Source organism: Piliocolobus tephrosceles, chromosome 11, assembly GCF_002776525.5.
Source record: "Piliocolobus tephrosceles isolate RC106 chromosome 11, ASM277652v3, whole genome shotgun sequence".
NCBI lineage: Eukaryota > Metazoa > Chordata > Mammalia > Primates > Cercopithecidae > Piliocolobus > Piliocolobus tephrosceles.
The window spans coordinates 94,377,426-94,394,634 of record NC_045444.1 but is presented as its reverse complement, the minus strand read 5'-3'; the positions used below and the strand labels follow the sequence as shown (position 1 = coordinate 94,394,634).

General features: G+C 42.9%; 1 protein-coding gene across 9 annotated transcripts in view; it reads left to right on the top strand.

The window, feature by feature from the left end:
* Positions 1-17,209, top strand: part of PLEKHM3 (pleckstrin homology domain containing M3) — a 225,924-nt gene that overhangs the window by 104,452 nt on the left and 104,263 nt on the right. For all 9 annotated transcript variants that reach the window (XM_023219826.2, XM_023219834.1, XM_023219795.3 and 6 more), the window contains one exon: positions 16,760-16,823. In XM_023219826.2, coding sequence (XP_023075594.1) covers positions 16,760-16,823 — 64 coding nt within the window. The remainder of the gene's footprint in view (positions 1-16,759; positions 16,824-17,209) is intronic.

The following is a 17,209-nucleotide window of genomic DNA, read 5'->3' as shown; positions in this document are numbered from 1 at the left end:
ATGGAGGTGGTTTATTATAAACTCTGAGTTAAGTTGGACTGCCTGAGCTCAGAGCTTATTTCTGTCTCTGATAGCTTTCAGAGCCAGTTTTCTCACCTGGAGACAATACCACCTCATAAGGAAAGTGTGAGAATTCAGAGAGTTAATGCCCAGAACAGAGCAAGCTCTCAGGAAATATTAGCTGCTATAACTCTTATTTTAAGCAGATCATAATTCAGGAGGAGCCAGGAGGTGAACAGGGGAGAAGAGGCAAAAGGGAGATGAGCTTGGAGGCCTCCAAGAGCCTGGGATTCAGGGAATTGCCACGCCTTTCTGTGCAGAGCACACAGCATCAGTAGAAGTTATGAGATGCAGACTCTGGCCCATTAGTAGTGATCCACCTGGATCCTTCAGGGACCATGCCCCTTAATCCTCCCTCCCTGCTTCTAACATATTGAATTAATGTCATACTCTCTGATTTTTTTTTACCTGCCCTCTCACTAAAAAAAAAAAAACCTCTCCCCTGTTCGTACTGCCACCTAAGATCCCATCTTAAGCGCTCAGAACTGTCTCCATTTCCCTTTTGCCCTACTCACTTCTGACGCGGCCCCTTGCAGGCTGACTATGGATTGCACTCTTCTCTGACACCTTGACTTCCTGAGGCCCTTGTTTCTTTGGCTTCCTGGGCATTGTTGGTCACCATTTCTCCTACATCTCCTTCTCCCTGTCCTTCTCTGCACTCTGTCCTGTCCGGGTCTCCCCCTTCTCCTCGCCCTAACTGCCTCCACATCCTCCTCCAGCTCCCTAATACTAGGAATACCAGAAGGCTGGCCTTCTGCATAATCCTCCAGCCTTGACAGGAGCCAGTGTGGCAACTTTTATGTGAGCTGGCAGAAGGTACCCTTTCCTCAGGGCACTTGATTTTTTGTTGTTGTTTTTTTTCTTTGTTTGTTTGTTTTGTTTTGTTTTTGAGACAGAGTCTCTCTCCATCACCCAGGCTGGAGTGCAGTGCTACGATCTCAGCTCACTGCGACCTCCACCCCCCAGGTTCAAGCGATTCTCCTGCCTCAGCCTCCTGAGTAGCTGGGATTATAGGCATGCGCCACCACACCTGGCTAATTTTTGTATTTTTAGTAGAGACAGGGTTTCACCATGTTGACCAGGCTGGTCTCGAACTCCTGACCTCAAGTGATCCACCTGCCTCGGCGTCCCCAAGTGTTGGGATTACAGGCATGAGCTGCCACACCGGGCCTTCTCAGGGCACTTTGTTGTCATCTGCAGGGACAAAGTCATGGTCCCTCTGTAAATCGACACTGACTATAAGGTGACAGCGTTTGGCCCAGCACTCTTCCTTGAGGAGATCACTCACTAGTTTGTTATGTCCAACTGCCTACTGGACATCCCCACTTCAAACTGAAATTATTTTTTCCCTGAAAAATATATCCATATGGGCCAGGCGCAGCAGCTCACACTTGTAATCCCAGCACTTTGGGAGGCCGAGGTGGGTGGATCACCTGAGGCCAGGAGTTCAAGACCAGCCTGGCCAACATGGTGAAACTCGTCTCTACTAAAAATACAAAAATTAGCAGGGCGTGGTGGCATGCACCTGTAATCCCAGCTACTCGGGAGGCTGAGGCAGGAGAATCGCTCGAACCTGGGAGGCAGAGGTTGCAGTGAGCCAAGATTGCGCCACTGCACTCCAGCCTGGGAGACAGAGCAAGACTCGACTTCAAAATATATATGTGTGTGTGTGTATGTATCCATGTGGTCAGGTGTGTTTCAGTTAATCATGGCATTATTGCCTTATTTTCCCCTAGTTTGAACCTTGACATAGTTCAAATGTTTTGCTTTAAGGTTCTCTAAGAGCCAGTCAAATTCTTCCCTTATTTTTCATTCCCATTGCCATCCCCCTGGTCTCTACTCTCATCACCTTATTTCAGTAATTTTCTCTTCTTTTATGTGTGTATGTGTGTGAGACGGAGTTTCACTCTTGTCGTCCAGGCTGGAGTGTAGTGGTGCCATCTCGACTCACTGCAACCTCTGCCTCCTGGGTTCAAGCAATTCTCCTGCCTCAGCCTCCCAGGTAGCTGGGATTACAGGCATGTGCCACCACACCCAGCTAATTTTGTTTTTTGTTTTTTTTTTTTTTTGAGACGGAGTCTTGCTCTGTCACCCAGGCTGGAGTGCAGTGGCCGGTTCTCAGCTCACTGCAAGCTCCGCCTCCCGGGTTCACACCATTCTCCTGCCTCAGCCTCCTGAGTAGCTGGGACTACAGGCGCCCGCCACCACGCCCGGCTAGTTTTTTGTATTTTTTAGTAGAGACGGGGTTTCACCGTGTTAGCCAGGATGGTCTCGATCCCCTGACCTCGTGATCCGCCCGTCTCGGCCTCCCAAAGTGCTGGGATTACAGGCTTGAGCCACCGCGCCCGGCCAAATGTTGTATTTTTTGTAGAGATGGAGTTTCTCCATGTTGGTCAGGCTGGTCTCAAACCCCTGACCTCAGGTGATCCTCCTGCCTCCACCTCCTAAAGTACTGGGATTACAGGCATGAGCCACCACGCCCAGCTATTTTAATAATTTTCTTTTTTTCTTTTTTTTTATTTTAATAATTTTCTAACTGGGGATCCTACCCCCCGCCCCATGGCACCCCTCCTCAGTCCCTCTAACATAGGTGCTACTGTAAAATGGTCTTATTAGACAGTGAGTAGTTCAGCTACCTACAGGATAAAGCAACACTCTTGGATGGGTTTTCAAGGTTCTCTGTCATCTGACCCTGACCTACATGCACAACTTTGACATCCACATGGTTCCTATGTGGACCACACCACGAGCCAGAATCTTCCACTGTGTTCCTGATGGACCACAGCCACCCCAGCCCAGCCAAAGTGACATACTCATTTCCTTGACACCAGCTGCCTCCCAGTCCTCTCGACTCGACTTGACTTGGCTTTCCTTACTTTAAAGCCAACTCAAGTGCTGCCTCTTCCCACCTGTCCTCAGTAGCTGATCCCTTCTCTGGTCTCTTCCAGCAGTGATCATCTGGACCACACATTTGGCACTTAAGGGCTTGGATGGTTTTCATCTCCGTATGTATATATCCTCTCTTGCTGGCTAGATCAGAAGGCCCTTAAAGGCCACAATTGTCCTCGAAACCTAAAATAGAAGACCACACATGCTAGCGGTGCAATAAAAGCTTGTTAATAATCGTAATTATGTGTAGAATAGTTTACTGTATATAAAGATAATTATGATTTCATTAATCACAAAGTACTTCCCCTTAAATGTATTATTTGTTCTTTACAGCAGCCCTTTTAGATAGGTGGGACAGTTGATATTTAGAAAGAAGAGAAAGCATCACTAAGCATCAGGGAAATGCAAATCAAAACCACAAGGAGATACCATCTCACCCCAGTTAGAATGGCTACTATCAAAAAGACAGAAAATAACAACCACCAGCAAGGATGTGGAGAAAAGAGAACTTTTTTTTTTTTTTTTTTTTGAGATGGAGCCTTGCTCTGTCCCCCAGGCTGGAGTGCAGTGGCGTGATCTCCGGCTCACTGAAAGCTCCGCCTCCTGGGTTCACGCCATTCTCCTGCCTCAGCCTCCTGAGTAGCTGGGACTACAGGCACCCACCACCGCGCCCGACTAATTTTTTGTATTTTAGTAGAGACGGGGTTTCACCGTGGTCTCGATCTCCTGACCTAGTGATCCGCCCGCCTCGGCCTCCCAAAGTGCTGGGATTACAGGCGTGAGCCACCGCGCCCGGCTAAGGGAATTCTTATAAACTGTTGGTGTGAATGTAAATTAGCACAGACTCTATGGAAAACAGCATGGAGCTTCCTCAAAAAACTAGAAATAGAGCTACCATATGATCCAGCAATCCTATTACTGGGTGTATAGCCCCAAAAAAGGAAATCATTATGTCAAATGGATATCTGCATCCTCCTGTTTGTGGGGATCCCACTATTCACTGTGGAAGTGTCCATCAAATGGACAAAGAAAATGTGGTAAATATACACAATGAAGTACCATTCAGCCATAAAAAAGAGTGAAATCCTGTCATTCGCAGCAATATGGATGAGCCTAGACAATGTTATGTTAAGTGAAATAAGCCAAGCACAGAGAGACAAATACTCCATGTTCTCACTCATATGCAGGAACTCAAAAAGTGGATCACATAGAAGTAGAGAGTAGAACAGTGGTCACTAAAGGTGGGGAACGGTAGAGGGATGAGAGGGTTAAGGAGAGGTTGGTTAACAAATACAAATTACAGTTAGAGAAATAGGTTCTGGCATTCTGTAGCACTGTAGGGTGAATATAGTTAACAATAATTTGTTGTATATTTTCAAATAGCTAGAAGAGTACATTTGAATGTTCCTGCCATAAAGAAATGATAAACATTTGAGATGATAGATGTGCTAATTACCCTGATTTATTATACATTGTATAATGTATTGAAATAGTACATCATACCCTATCAATACATATAGTCATATGTCAGTTAAAAATATTTAATAATAATTTTTTAAAAAGAAGAGAGGCCAGGTGCGATGGCTCACACCTGTAATCCTAGCACTTTGGAAAACTGAGGCAGGCAGATTGCAAGGTCAAGAGATTGAGACCGTCCTGGCTAACATGATGAAACCCCATCTCTACTGAAAATACAAAAATTAGCTGGGTGTGGTGGCGCGTGCCTGTAATCCCAGGTACTCAGGAGGCTGAAGCAGGAGAATCACTTGAACCCAGGAGGCGGAGGTTGCAGTGCACCAAGATAGCGCCACTGTACTCCAGCCTGGCAACAGAGTGAGACAACATCAAAAAAAGTAGGAAAGAAGGAAGGGAGGGATGGAGGGAGGGAAGGAAGGAATGGAACGATGACTCTAAGATGCTACACTCTGAGAGTGTAAAGGAAGGCAGGGAGGTGGCAGACAGTGGTGTCCCTTGAACAGGGAGGCGGATTGCTGAGACAGCCACTCCTGTGCTCGTGGCAAGCTTGATCAGCCGTGGAGAACCAGGCATGACAATTGGGTTAGTGCCAGCAAATGCATTTACTCCAGGTCAGCATTTGCCAGACCTTCCTGTGTCCCAGACCTGTCAACTTAAAACAAAAATGTGAAGATAACTATAGGATTGCCTTATCAATATCTTTAGCCAAAACAGAACTAAAAACATGACCCTCTATTTCTCACCATCATTTCACATAAGAACATAGTAATACTAGAAAAAAAAATAGGCAAACTGCTTTAGAAATCAAACAGCTTTTTAAAATCAAGTAGATTTAGAAATTGTTCTGGCCGGGCGCGGTGGCTCAAGCCTGTAATCCCAGCACTTTGGGAGGCCGAGATGGGCGGATCACGAGGTCAGAAGATCGAGACCATCCTGGCTAACACAGCGAAACCCCGTCTCTACTAAAAAATACAAAAAACTAGCCGGGCGAGTTGGCGGGCACCTGTAGTCCCAGCTACTCGGGAGGCTGAGGCAGGAGGATGGCGTAAACCCGGGAGGTGGAACTTGCAGTGAGCTGAGATCCGGCCACTGCACTCCAGCCTGGGCGACAGAGCGAGACTCCGTCTCAAAAAAAAAAAAAAAAAAGAAATTGTTCTACATTTTTTTTCTCTAAAATTTTTCTTTGGACTGCTAAAAACATCACCAGACTGACACCAGCTGTTTGGACTAGCTTTTCAGAAATCCCAGTGTAAGTCATATTTTCTCTTCTGAGTGCTGAAGTGAAATCCAGTCCAGGGAAATTTATGTGGATGCTTCAGTATTTCCCATTCTCAATCATCAAAAATGTGATTGGGGGGCTTGGGGTGCCTGACAAATCCACAACCCATTATGGTATAAATGTAAAACTCATCTCTCTCCAGCACTAGTTAAGGGCAGTAGGCAATATTAGGCCTCTTTCCCTGGTTGCTTAGGACAGAATTGTGTTCTCAGGGAGCATTTGCTCCTACGTGTTTGTCAGGTTAAGTCCTTGACTTAGACCATTCCGAAGCAATTTAATGGCTTGGCTTGAGAGTCTCAAGAGAATACCCAAAGTGATTCTTCTAAGCCATCTCTTCCTGTCTTTGGTCTCACATTTTATTTGAAATTATGATTATATCCAGCAGGAGTTCCCACTGAAATATCAGTTTTACTGAATGGTGAGAAATTTCTATTATAAAGATTGCCATTTTTATTAACACTGTCCTGATGAATACCAGAAAAAAAATGTGTGGGGTGGGGGTGTGTGTGTGTGTGTGTGTGTGTGTGTGTCCTGACAGACTTGTTGCTTCCTCTTCCTTCAAGCAAAATTTAGCAGCTTACTCTGCTCTTAGACCAGTCTCCATAAATGTCACTTGATTTACCAAGACTGCCTTCTCCCTCCTTCCCTTGTTACGCCAGAAAAAAACTGTCTTTCTAGTGAGTTCACTATAGCTGAGGCTAAGTCCAAAGGTTGGAATGCTCTGTGGCCGTCTAATAACGTCTTAACCTTAATATGTCCAAAACTGAGCTCCTAGTATTCCCATCCACCCCCACTCACATTGCAAACCACTCCTCCTGCAGTATTTCCCATCTTGCTTCATGGCATCTCTGTCCATCCAGTGATTCAAACCAAACACCTCTCATATTCCACATCCAGTCAGCAAACCCTGTCAGCTTCAGCTTCAAAATCTATCCACTTTTCACCACTTGCACTGCTGCAGGTGGGGTCCACCATCACCTTTCGCCTGAATTATTCCAGTAACTGGTCTCCTGCACCACCCTTAGCCCCCTTCAGTCTGTTCTTAAGACTATAGCTAATATATAAATTAGATGATGTCACTCCTGGCCCAAATGAATAGTTTCACCTCTCGCTTCAAGTGAAAGCCCAGGGCGTACCTGGTCTCATCTCCCATTACCTCTCTGCCTCATCGCCCACTACTTTCCCCTCATTCACTTTGTTCCAGTCACACTGGCCTTTCTGTTGGTCCTTGGGCATACCAGGCTGGCTGCTACCTGAGTTTCCATCCTTGCTTTTCCATTCCCTCTGTAACTGCTGAGATTGCTTCCTTTTTTTTTTTCCTTTTTCTTTTTTTTATCGGTTTGTTTCTCAGTGTGAAACCAAGCTTGCTTCCTAACTCTTTTAGGTCTTTGAGCAGCCATGACTTAATGAAGCATCCCTGACCACTCTGTTTTAAATGGCAACACAGTGTCTGTTTGCACCCCACTGTCCACCACACATGCCTTCTGTCTTCTTTCTCTGCTTACTTATTACCATAAAACCTGATATTTTATTTTGTCTGTCTCCGTCTCTTAGGCCATCAGGTGTGAATGTAGATGTTTTGCTTTGTTCAAACTATGCAGCCACATGCACTGGCTCTGCCCTTTCTACTAGATGTAAGCTACAAAAGGTCATGACTTTTTATCTGTTATATTCACTGCTTAGAGCTATACATATCGTGGGGGCTAATAAATACTTGTTGAATAAATTAATTAAATGAATGAAGATTCTGCCCAATTTGGCCAAACTTATTTTTTCTCTTATTACAAAAGAATACTGTTCATCATAGAAAACAAAAATAAGAAAGCCACCCATATCCTACCACTTTGATGCATATCCTCCCAGACCTTTTCCTCTGCAGATGATTTTTCCCCATGAAAGCTGTTTTTATTTGTTTGTTTGTTTGTTTGTTTGTAATGGAGTCTCACTCTGCCACCCAGGCTGCAGTGCAATGGCTCGATCTCGGCTCACTGCAAGCTCCGCCTCCCAGGTTCATGCCATTCTCCTGCCTCAGCCTCCGGAGTAGCTGGGACTACAGGTGCCCGCCACCACACCTGGCTAATTTTTTGTATTTTTAGTAGAGATGGGGTTTCACCATGTTAGCCAGGATGGTCTCAATCTCCTGACCTTGTGATCTGCCCACCTCAGCCTCCCAAAGTGCTGGGATTACAGGTGTGAGCCACCACACCCAGGACTGAAAGTATATACTGTACATACTATCCTTAACCATTTCACTTAGTATATTGTGAACATCTTTTTTATGCTGGTAAATATTTGTCTAAACATCATGAAATGAGTGAAAATGGTGTTTTGATATGTGGGCATACCTACATGTCATTGATCTTGGAAGAAGTAGGTGGGGATTATTCAGTGTACTCAACAAAAGATTGCATGAGCAATCTAATACTAAATGAGCTGGTAGAATCACTTCATATCAACAGCCCCTCTTCTCCCCTCACCCCCTAAAAAGTCAAATATATTAGGTAGAAGGATTATCTAATACAGAGAGAAAAGATTGCATGCTGTTATAAATCAAATACACTTGATCTGGGAGGGCAGTTTATTAAGAACATGTCTCTTAGGGCAGAATTTTCTTTTTTTTTTTCTTTTTTCTTTTTGAGACAAGGTATCACTGTTGCTCAGTGCCGTGATATGACCACAGCTCACTGCAGCCTTGACCTCCCAAGCTCAAACAATCCTACTTCAGCTTCTTGAGAGCTGGGACTACAGGTGTGTGCCACCATGCCCACCTAATTTTTTTATTTTTTATTTTTGTAGAGACAGGGTCTCACTGTGTTGCTAGGGCTCCTCTCAATCTCCTGGGTTTAAGGGATCCTCTGCCTCAGCCTCCCAAAGTGCTGGGATTACAAGCATGAGCCACCCTGCCTGACCAGGGCAGCCTAACTCTAAAAGCACAATCTACACAGACTGGAGTTGCAATGTCTCTGAGCTGCATATGAGGAATATCTTGCAAGCAAAATCTGAGACTGAAATGTGCAAAGTCTGGTTACTACTGAATTTTAGAAGAATAAGTCTATTTTAGCAAACATATTAGCACTAAATTAGTCTCATTAAAGACCAGTAAGTATTAGCTCTTCAAACTTGCTGATAACACTTCTTTAAGCTCAGTAAATGAAAACAACTCTTGATGTTTTCTGTAAGATTTAAGGTTACTCAGACTTTTGTGGCTACTTTTCCAGTTAGCTAGTTAAAAATTTCATCAGCTGCAGCTGGGGCCTTAGCCTTACCAGATTAGCTGCAGAATCTATCAGGACTCAGAAATAAAGGAGGTCATTTTGGTAGTTTTGATAGCAACCATTCTTCTCATTCTGCTTCAAGAATTCTTTTCCATTAGATGACTTCTAAAAGTGTGGTTTTCGAGTCATCTATCTTCCTGATATCCTAATAGCTCCTCCCTCTTCCTTCTTTTTCTCCAGAGATCTAATTCAGCAAATTATGTATATACCAGTATCAGTACTGTAAAAGGGTGCTACAGACTGTCTGCAGTGTCATTCACGACTAAATAGATTTGAAAACTTTCAAAAGGAACTCTGGAAAGTTATATGTTAATTCTACTAATCTGCATACATTCATAGCTCTTTATTTACTCAGAGATCTTTCAAAAAGCCAGGATGTTATTTTCTCTTATTCTGAGATTCAATGAAATATATAAATTCTCTAAAATCATTTTCTTTTTTTTCCTTTTTTTTTTTTTTGAGACGAAGTCTCACTTAGTCACCTGGGCTGGAGTGCAATGGTGCAATCTTGGCTCACTGCAACCTCCACCTCCTGGGTTCAAGTGATTCTCCTGCCTCAGCCTCCCTAGCAGCTGTGATTACAGGTGTGAGCCACCATACCCAGCTAATTTTTTTCTTTTGTATTTTTAGAAGAGATGGAGTTTCACCATGTTTGCCAGAATGGTCTCGAACTCCTGACCTCAGGTGATCCACCTACCTTGGCCTCCCAAAGTGCTGGGATTACAGATGTGAACCACCGTGCCCAGCCTCTAAAATAATTTTCTAAGAGAAAACAAAAATAAAACTCATTGCAGGACAAGTGTTATATTCTTGCAACTGTTAAACACCTTAAGAATTTGAGCTAGGTATATAACAGCTATGATATAATCTATCATTTTTATAATCAGATGCCACAATAATCACAATTAAAATTACATCCCAAATATTTCTGCTCGAGGCTTTAGATTGTTGCTAAGAAACCTAAGTACGATTTCTGAATGAGCAGGTAAAATAGACCCTTATTTCCTGTAACTACCTGCCAAGATATAATATCTGGTGCAATCTTGCCATTTTTTCAGCCAATGAGATTAGCAAAATGAGGTACCTAGAAAAGTGATTGAAGCTTGTTTCTTTCACATGGGCTGCTATCGAAATATGTGCCTTTGATTTAAAATTGTTTTTCCATTAGCTCAGAGTATGGCTGGACATACAAGTCCTGTCCACATCCAGCCTAATGTAACTATTTCAGGAAGAGTTTGCAGCTTATATCAAGAACACCAAATTGCATCTCCCTGGGGATGCTTCGTAGTGCTTTTTGCTGATTTCGGTGTGGGTATATGTGCCCTCCAAAGGAAAGACACTGGCCGTCTCGACTTAATACAAATTACCTACCCTGGAGCACATATTCTTGGAAGACAGTAAAACTACGTGAATAAATGGTTTTCCTTTTAAAATTATTCCTTATGCATCTTATCCATATTCTTTATTTAGACCCTTATCATTTGGAATCAAATTGTGGAGTTTGCTTTTGGTGTTGTGCTATCATTTTAATTTTACGTGTGTGTGTGTTGTGGGTCTTTTCTTTAAAGCCTGTCTAAGATATTTCCATTGAAAATTTTTCCCCCATTTTAATCATTGAGTCTTTAAATGCCATTTGTGCATCTCTAAGAACTGAGCTTCAGGAAAATGGTAATATTATCAAATCTATCAGAACCTTGCAAAGGGTCTGCCTACTTCAGAGCCTGACCCAATCCCTTTTTTCTTGTGAGCACTGGGGCTTGGTGGGAGCTGAGTTGAACTTTTCAGAAATTAATCAAGTTAAATGAGTCTTGATTTATTTGACTTAATGTCATGGAACAAAATGGAATGAGCCCCTTCTACCTTTTTGTTAAGATTACTGCCTTTGATTTCATAGGCAATTATCTCTGCATTTTTAACCCCAAGTACCAGCTACATCATATAAAGGCTCTGAATCATATATGACCTTTTTCCTTTTTAATTTTCATCTTTTCTCACCTTTCTCATTAGAGCAATCTATAAATGAAGCCTAAGTTACCTTCCCAGTGTGTCAGGCGATTCTGAAGATGATAAAATAGAAAATGTTAGCACTAGAAGCAATCGTGCTAGTTGGTTTTCATGATCTTCTAGCACGTTTCTTCAATGTTTTTTGCTACCAGGAAATTCGGTAGTGCTATCTGCTAGTGACACCGTTTCCTTTGGTGAGTGAAGTGTGGAGTTGACTCTTCTTATCTCATTTATTCTTTGGCTCTGTGCAGTAGCATGATCATGGCTCCCTGCAGCCTCAACCTCCAGGGCTCAATTGATCCTCCTCCTGCAGCCTCTTGAGTAGTTGGGACCACAGGCATTCACCGCTACCCCCAGCTAATTTATTTTATTTTATTTTTATTTATTTTTATTTTTATTTTATTTTATTCTTTTTTTTGAGACGGAGTTTCATTCTTATTGCCCAGGCTGGAGTGCAATGGCGCGATCTCGGCTCACCACAACCTCCACCTCCTGGGTTCAAGCGATTCTCCTGCCTCAGTCTCCTGAGTAGCTGGGATTATAGGCATGCACAACCATGCCCAGCTAATTTTTTTGTATTTTTAGTAGAGATGGGGTTTTTCCATGTTAATCAGACTGGTCTCGAACTCCCATCCTCTGATGATCAGCCCGCCTTGGCCTCCCAAAGTTCTGGGATTACAGACGTGAGCCACTGCTCCTGGACCCTCAGCTAATTTTTGTATTTTTTGTAGAGATGGGGTCTTGGTATGTTGCCCAGTCTGGTCCCAAACTTCTGAGCTCAAGTGATCCTCCCACCTTACCCTCCCAAAGTGCTGGGATTACAGGTGTGAGCCGCTGTGCCCCTTTAAGTAATTATTAATCTTTTTTATATAACATTTTAGTAACAACTTGAACCATTTCAGTTAATAAAATACTGTGTGTGGGGAGTGTCTGTGTGTGTGTGTGTGTGTGTGTGTGTGTGTGCGCGCGCGCGCGCGCACCATGGTGGGGAGTGTGTGTGTGTGTATGTTTTCCTGCATGCACATACACATGTGCAAATGTGTTTGAAAGAGCTTCCAGCTGGGTCCACATCCCATTTCCTTTAGGCCTTTTGAAGATCAGGCTTCATCAATTATCTCTACTTTTGTGTCTTCTGCTTTTGTTTCTATAGTAGCTTCTTAATGTTAGTGTTTAAGTATGCCCAAGTCTCTCTTATGTTTAAAAAAAAAAAAAAATCCTTTTTTTTTTTTTTTTTTTTTTGAGACGGAGTCTCGCTCTGTCGCCCAGGCTGGAGTGCAGTGGCCAGATCTCAGCTCACTGCTGCAAGCTCTGCCTCCTGGGTTTACGCCATTCTCCTGCCTCAGCATCCCGAGTAAAAAAATCCTTTCTTAGTCCTACATCCTTCTTTAGCTGTGGCCTGATTTCCCTCCTTTTCTTTAAAGTTGACTTCATAAAAGGGTAACCCACAATCCTCACCCCTCTCCAGTCTTTCCTCCCCCTCCACGGAAACCACCCTGTCTGAGGTCACTGATGGATTCCTGTTTGGCAGCAGGCACTTTCCAGGCCTCCTGAGAGTCTTCCTCACGTTATCTGACCTCTCCACTACTGTTGATGCCATTGACCACCTTCTTCCTTCATGAAATTATCTCCTTCCTTGGCTTCCCTGGTGCTGGCTCTTCTGCTCTTTCTCCTCCCTGTCAACCTACTCCTTCCCAGTCCTCTTCCTGTTTATCTACTCCTAAATATTAATAGTACTGTTTCACCCGGAGCCAGTCTTTTCTCATGTCCCAGCATGTGTCCCCTGGGGCTGTCACTTTTTCTCAGGGCTTCACCTAAAACCTATAAGCTGGGGGCCCACAAATCGCGCACTTGGACTCACAGGTGACTCCGCTTGAGCCTTCCAAAGAGAGTTCCAACATCTGAGCTACCCTTTCCCCCACCAAGACAACTCCTCTTCCTTAGTCCTGTTTTTCAGACCCCTTTCTACTAATCAGAGTTTAAGGCAAACTGGCTCTGGGAATCTTTACTTTTCCCATTCATTTCCTAAAGGACTCCCGTCAGACCCACTTGTAGGACCTCAGCCACAGCAGAGGAAAGCCCTTGGAGTCAGCCAGATGGGAAGTTGCCGCAGCCCACGCTTTCCCAAGCTTGGCTTTTAGGTCCATATTTACCCTGAGTTTCCCTGTGTTTGGTCTTCCTAAAGAAAATATTTAGAGAATGTCTTGCAAATTCAGTCTGCCTTAGGGGAAAGAGGAATAAATGGCAGTGAGCGTAAGTTATCTGGCCCTGCCTTGGAAACCCTTACCTCCTCTAAGCAGAAGACTGAGTCTCTAGCTCTAAACAGCTGCAAAAAAACCTTTTTCTTCTTTCATTTACATTAAAAAGCATTACTATAAGAGATGCATTTTAATACCTACCGGTCTTCCCTCTCAGGAAATATATTACCATATTTGACTTCAGTGCTTTCATACTACAACTCCCGTCCTCCAGGGAGGAAAAAAAGATGATTGGCATTATCTCTCTTAAAAGTCTTTATTTTTAATGGCCACCACTAAATCTCTTGGACACAACATCTTCTCCAGACACAATAAGCTGGGTTCCTTTATCTTTCCTGCATATATTGCATTTTCCAGTTCTTTGTGTCTGTTATGACTGACCTCATGTAAATTATAGTATTAGACATTGAAGCGTGATGGAGAAGACAGTAGAGGAGGTGTTTCTGGAGGGGCTTAGAATCTCATATAAAAGGAGAGAGAAAATAAACATGTGAAATATATATACACAAAGAAACATTAAATAAATACATAGCCACTTTAGCTTACTGTACAAATAATGTTGAAGGAATATTAGAGATGATTGTGACCAAAGTTGGTTAATTTTTGTAAGAAGAATAATGAATAGTGTTTGGAAGCAAGAAGGACCCTGCCTAGTAAGGAGAAATTGGAAATTCTCTTTGTTGTTCATCAGTTGTATTCATTGAAGTATTCATCTCCGGCACGTAGCACAATGCCTTATTTTAGACACTCAGTAAGTACTTGTTGACTATATGATTACCGACTGGGCATACTACTCCAGGAAGGGTATGCCAGTATGATTTGGTTTGTAAATTTGTAAATAAGTCTGATATCCTGTATATCCCTAATCATAAAAATTTTAGAATTTTAAAGCAGAAAGGATTTTTAAGTAGCGAAACATTACAGATATGCTCTCCTGCATTTGTCCCTGCCATAGATCATTTCATCTTCCTTTTAACTCTTTCTCCAGATGACCTATGTTTCTACAAACCTGAAGAAGAGGCAGGAGCTAGTCTTGAAATGATTTTGCAGCCTGCTTACCGGACTCCATTTCTTAGCACTGCTGCCACATTGCTTTCATTTTACTTTATTTAAGGGATTTCATTATTAAGCATTTACCTTTCAGTAAGATTATTCCTTCCATTTAGTCACCCCTAAACATCCTCTGTCTCTCATATTGTCATACCCTGCTCCCGTTGAGTCCCACTGAAAGACTGCCCTAGTTTTCCTTTCCTGCAGATAAGTTTGGGTCCTTGGATCTTGGAACAGCAAAAGGACATTAGTGAAACAACGGGTGAAACCTGAATAAAGTCTATAATTTGCATAATGTTGATTTCTTATTTTTGATCAATATGCCATGGTTGGGTAAGATGTAAGCATTAAGGGAAGCTAGATAAGGAGTATGAAGGTATGAACATTTTACAAATACAGAGAAATGTTAAAAACTGTGGAAGCATATGTGAACATTCTGGTTATTTTCAAAAACATACTTTTCAAAATATAATGAGAAAATTGCAGACTACAAGTACACTTTTAGATAGTTCTAGATTGTAAGGTAAACAAAGTAAAAACAAACAACCCTCATCTGGGTTCAGCCACCTTCCCATTCAGGTTTTTCCTCACTCCATTCCCTCCATTCCCATGGCTTCAGCTGTCTGCTCTGTGCTCCCATCAGAAGTGCCCTGGGTCTTCTACATCTCAGGCCCAGATCCATGCTTGTCGTTCCCCACACAGGCACTGGATATTCGGCAGATAGGAAGCTCAGTTTTTTATTCCCTCCCTTGGAAGCCTACCCTCCGTTGGCCAATGGCATCACCATTCTGATCCCCAGGCTCTATACTTCAGAGTCATCTTAGACCCCCTTCTCCTCTTTCACTTATTCCCAATGTTCTCACTTCTTCCAAAAAGTCTCTGGCATCTACCCACTCATTCCTTTCACTGTCCCCTTGTCTACCCTAGAACAGACTCTCACATGCTTTGTCACCTGTCTGTAGTCTCTCCACCCTCCCTGCTGCCTTCAGAGGCATACCAGTGTGGCTTTCCTGCTTCAAAAAGCATCGGTGCTCTATACTGCTACCGGCCTAAACTACAGTAATAAACATCCATCCAGAAGAGACGTGCATGATATTACTAAATTAGATGGTCAGCTCAAACCTACCTCCCTCCTTCCCCCACCCCTAGCCCCAAGAAATTAGAAGGAATGTAGGCCTTTGGAGTCAGAAATTCCTGGCCTTGAATCTCGGAAGACATCCCTTGATCATTTCTGTCATGTGTTTGTGTTTTTGAAAATAGAGGTTGATTACATCTCATGGTTCCTCCAGGGACCATGGTCTACCTTCCATGACAGGGGCCTTCCTGTGGACAACCTAATCCTACATGAAGGAATTGAGTACTTTTTCCTATGCCCTACCCAGCTGTGCTGGGCCTGTGCTCGGCTTCCTGTCACAAGTGCAGCCCTGAACCATTAGAGTTGAAGGGAGCCCAGCCTTAGGAACTGCATTCAGTTTCCCAGAATATAATGCCCTTGTCACTTGTCTCATTCCTGTGGGTGAAACAGTGCTTTCCAGCAGAATTCTTCAGCGACTTTCCTACTTCCCAGGAGAGGTCCTTACTAGAATACACCTACCCTAATCCTCCGTCCAGTCAGGACTTCGTCTAATTGGTTCATTGCTCCGTTTTCAGTAGTCTAATACAGTGCCCGATATGCAGTATGTGCTTAATCAATACTGGATGGATGGAAGGATGAATGATTTAATATCTAGGATTTGGCAACTAATGCATACTTAATTGAAAGACTGAATAATGATTTTCCCAATGAGCAAGATTATTAGGCCAGTGGTTCTAAACCTTGACTGTACTAATCACTAAGAGAGTTTTTGTTTTCTTTAACACTGATTTATGAGCTCTACCCAGGCATATACCCTGTTGTTTTCGAAAAGGTCTCCAAGTGATTCTAATAGACAGCCAGGGTTGGAATCCACCATGTTAGACTACTCAAAAAATATGTACCCCATGCATAACTCTTTATCATTTTCAATTACCACATTGTATTGTAATTATCAGCTTCTGTGTAGAAGAATAGAATAATACAGCTAGAAAGATATTTAGAGACATCACATTAAACCACCCTCATTCTGCGTGAAGAAGCTGAAGCCAGGTGGGCATTTGAGGACTTGGCAGAGATCACACAGCTTGTTATGAACACAGCTGGTACAAGAAACCTGATGTTCTGGTCCTCAGGCCTGGGCCACTACACAGTGCTTGTAGCTCTTAAGATTACATTAGAAGTCAAAGATCAAACTTTTACCTCCATTCTGGTGTCTGTTTTGGGAAGAAAATTATCTGAGAAAAAGATATTTCTCAGAAGGCTTAGGAGGAAAAGTATAGGTGGAAAGTGGAGAGGACAGAGGAAAGGAATTCTTGATTGAGACTTTGAAACTTATCAGAAAAATGTGTGTTTTGGCAGCACCACAGTTCACTTGTCTATCTGCCCTTGTTTTCAGAATTTTCCCCAGAGAATACCTCCTTCAACAAATCCACCTGTATTCCCTCGCCGACCTGCAGCAGGTAAGCACTCAGAGGGGCTGCTTCATTTTTGTTGTTTTCCTGGAGAAGTCTCTTTGTTGACTTTGGTCTTTGCCATCATTGGAGTAGTTTTCATCACAAACCCTGATAATTCTTATTCAGAATAGGGGGAAAACTTAGTATAAAAAGATATATAGGACAATAACAAATGTTGGCAAGGATGTAGAGAAACTGGGGCTCTTATACATTGCTGATGGGATGCAAAGTACGTCAGCCACTTTGGAAACAGTTAAAAAATTAAACATAGAGTTACCATATGACCCAACAATTTTACTCCTAGGTATATACTCAAGACAGTTGAAAACATATGTCCACAGAAAAACCTGTACACAAATGTTCAGAGCAGCATTATTCATAATAGCCAAAAA